Here is a 1,125-nt window from a genome sequence, read left to right as displayed (position 1 = left end):
ATAAATACGCGGGCGTTGAAACGAGCTGACTATTTCAATATTTTTTCACCTGTTAGGATTTAACATCAGCGCTGACCAAGAAGATCACATTGAAGGCCCCCCTCATCTCATCCCCCATGGACACCGTTACAGAGTCGGCAATGGCTATCGCAATGGCAGTAAGTTGTTGATCATGTGGGTGCTTTAATATCATGATGACTCAATTTCAAAGAATCTTATTGACTTCATAGCTAATGGGAGGCATTGGCTTCATCCACCACAACTGCACACCGGAATTCCAAGCAAATGAGGTCCGCAAGGTCAAGGTATGCCAGCGTTATCTTGTCATCGTCAATCCAGTGATCATCTTTTTTTTAGTTTACTTTAAAATTTGTATTTCTATACATGCCATTCAAATTTCAGAGATTTGAGCAAGGTTTCATCACGGACCCAGTGGTGATGAGCCCGCGCCAGACTGTCGGCGATGTGCTTGAGGCTAAAATGCGCCACGGCTTCTCGGGTATCCCCGTCACCGAAACGGGCAAAATGGGCGGAAAGCTGGTGGGCATCGTCACCTCCAGGGATATCGACTTCCTCTCGGAGAAGGACCACACCAAGCCTTTGGCGGAGGTGTGAGCTGGGAACGCATGCATCTTATCCATGGATTCATCTAGAATATCAAAATATAGACTATATAAGTTCTCTGCTTGTGCCGTTTAAGGCAATGACAAAGAGGGATGAGCTGGTGGTCGCTCCGGCTGGCGTCACGCTGAAAGAAGCAAACGACATTCTTCAGCGCAGTAAAAAAGGTAAAAATACTTATTTGGGTCAGTTTGTTGTCATCGGTTGACATTCTTGATGCAAAACAGGCAAGCTGCCCATTGTGAATGACAACGACGAGCTCGTGGCCATCATCGCCAGGACGGATCTGAAGAAGAACCGCGACTACCCCCTGGCCTCCAAAGACTCGCGTAAGCAGCTGCTGTGCGGTGCCGCCATCGGCACCCGCGATGACGACAAGTACAGGCTGGACCTTCTGGTGCAGGCGGGCGTTGACGTGGTGGTGTTGGTGAGTCTTTTTACCGTGCTTTTAAGGGGCCGGGGGGGACACTGTTGCACTTTAAATCTAAATAATTTTTTTTTTTT

General features: G+C 48.1%; 1 protein-coding gene across 1 annotated transcript; it reads left to right on the top strand.

The window, feature by feature from the left end:
• Positions 1-56: 56 nt before the first annotated feature.
• On the top strand, positions 57-1,063 carry LOC109509418 (inosine-5'-monophosphate dehydrogenase 1a-like; the record flags this gene model as incomplete). The annotated part of the gene is made up of 5 exons (XM_019859269.1): positions 57-158; positions 231-305; positions 403-609; positions 701-788; positions 849-1,063. Coding segments are annotated over 5 exons (687 nt in total), but the record flags the coding sequence as incomplete, so codon positions are not given.
• Between the last annotated feature and the right edge of the window lie 62 nt (positions 1,064-1,125).

The sequence above is a fragment of the Hippocampus comes genome, unplaced genomic scaffold (genome assembly GCF_001891065.2).
Source record: "Hippocampus comes isolate QL1 unplaced genomic scaffold, H_comes_QL1_v1.1 C16892470, whole genome shotgun sequence".
NCBI classification, from domain to species: domain Eukaryota; kingdom Metazoa; phylum Chordata; class Actinopteri; order Syngnathiformes; family Syngnathidae; genus Hippocampus; species Hippocampus comes.
Note: the sequence above shows the minus strand (reverse complement) of the source record. Positions and strands in the feature narration are given on the sequence as shown.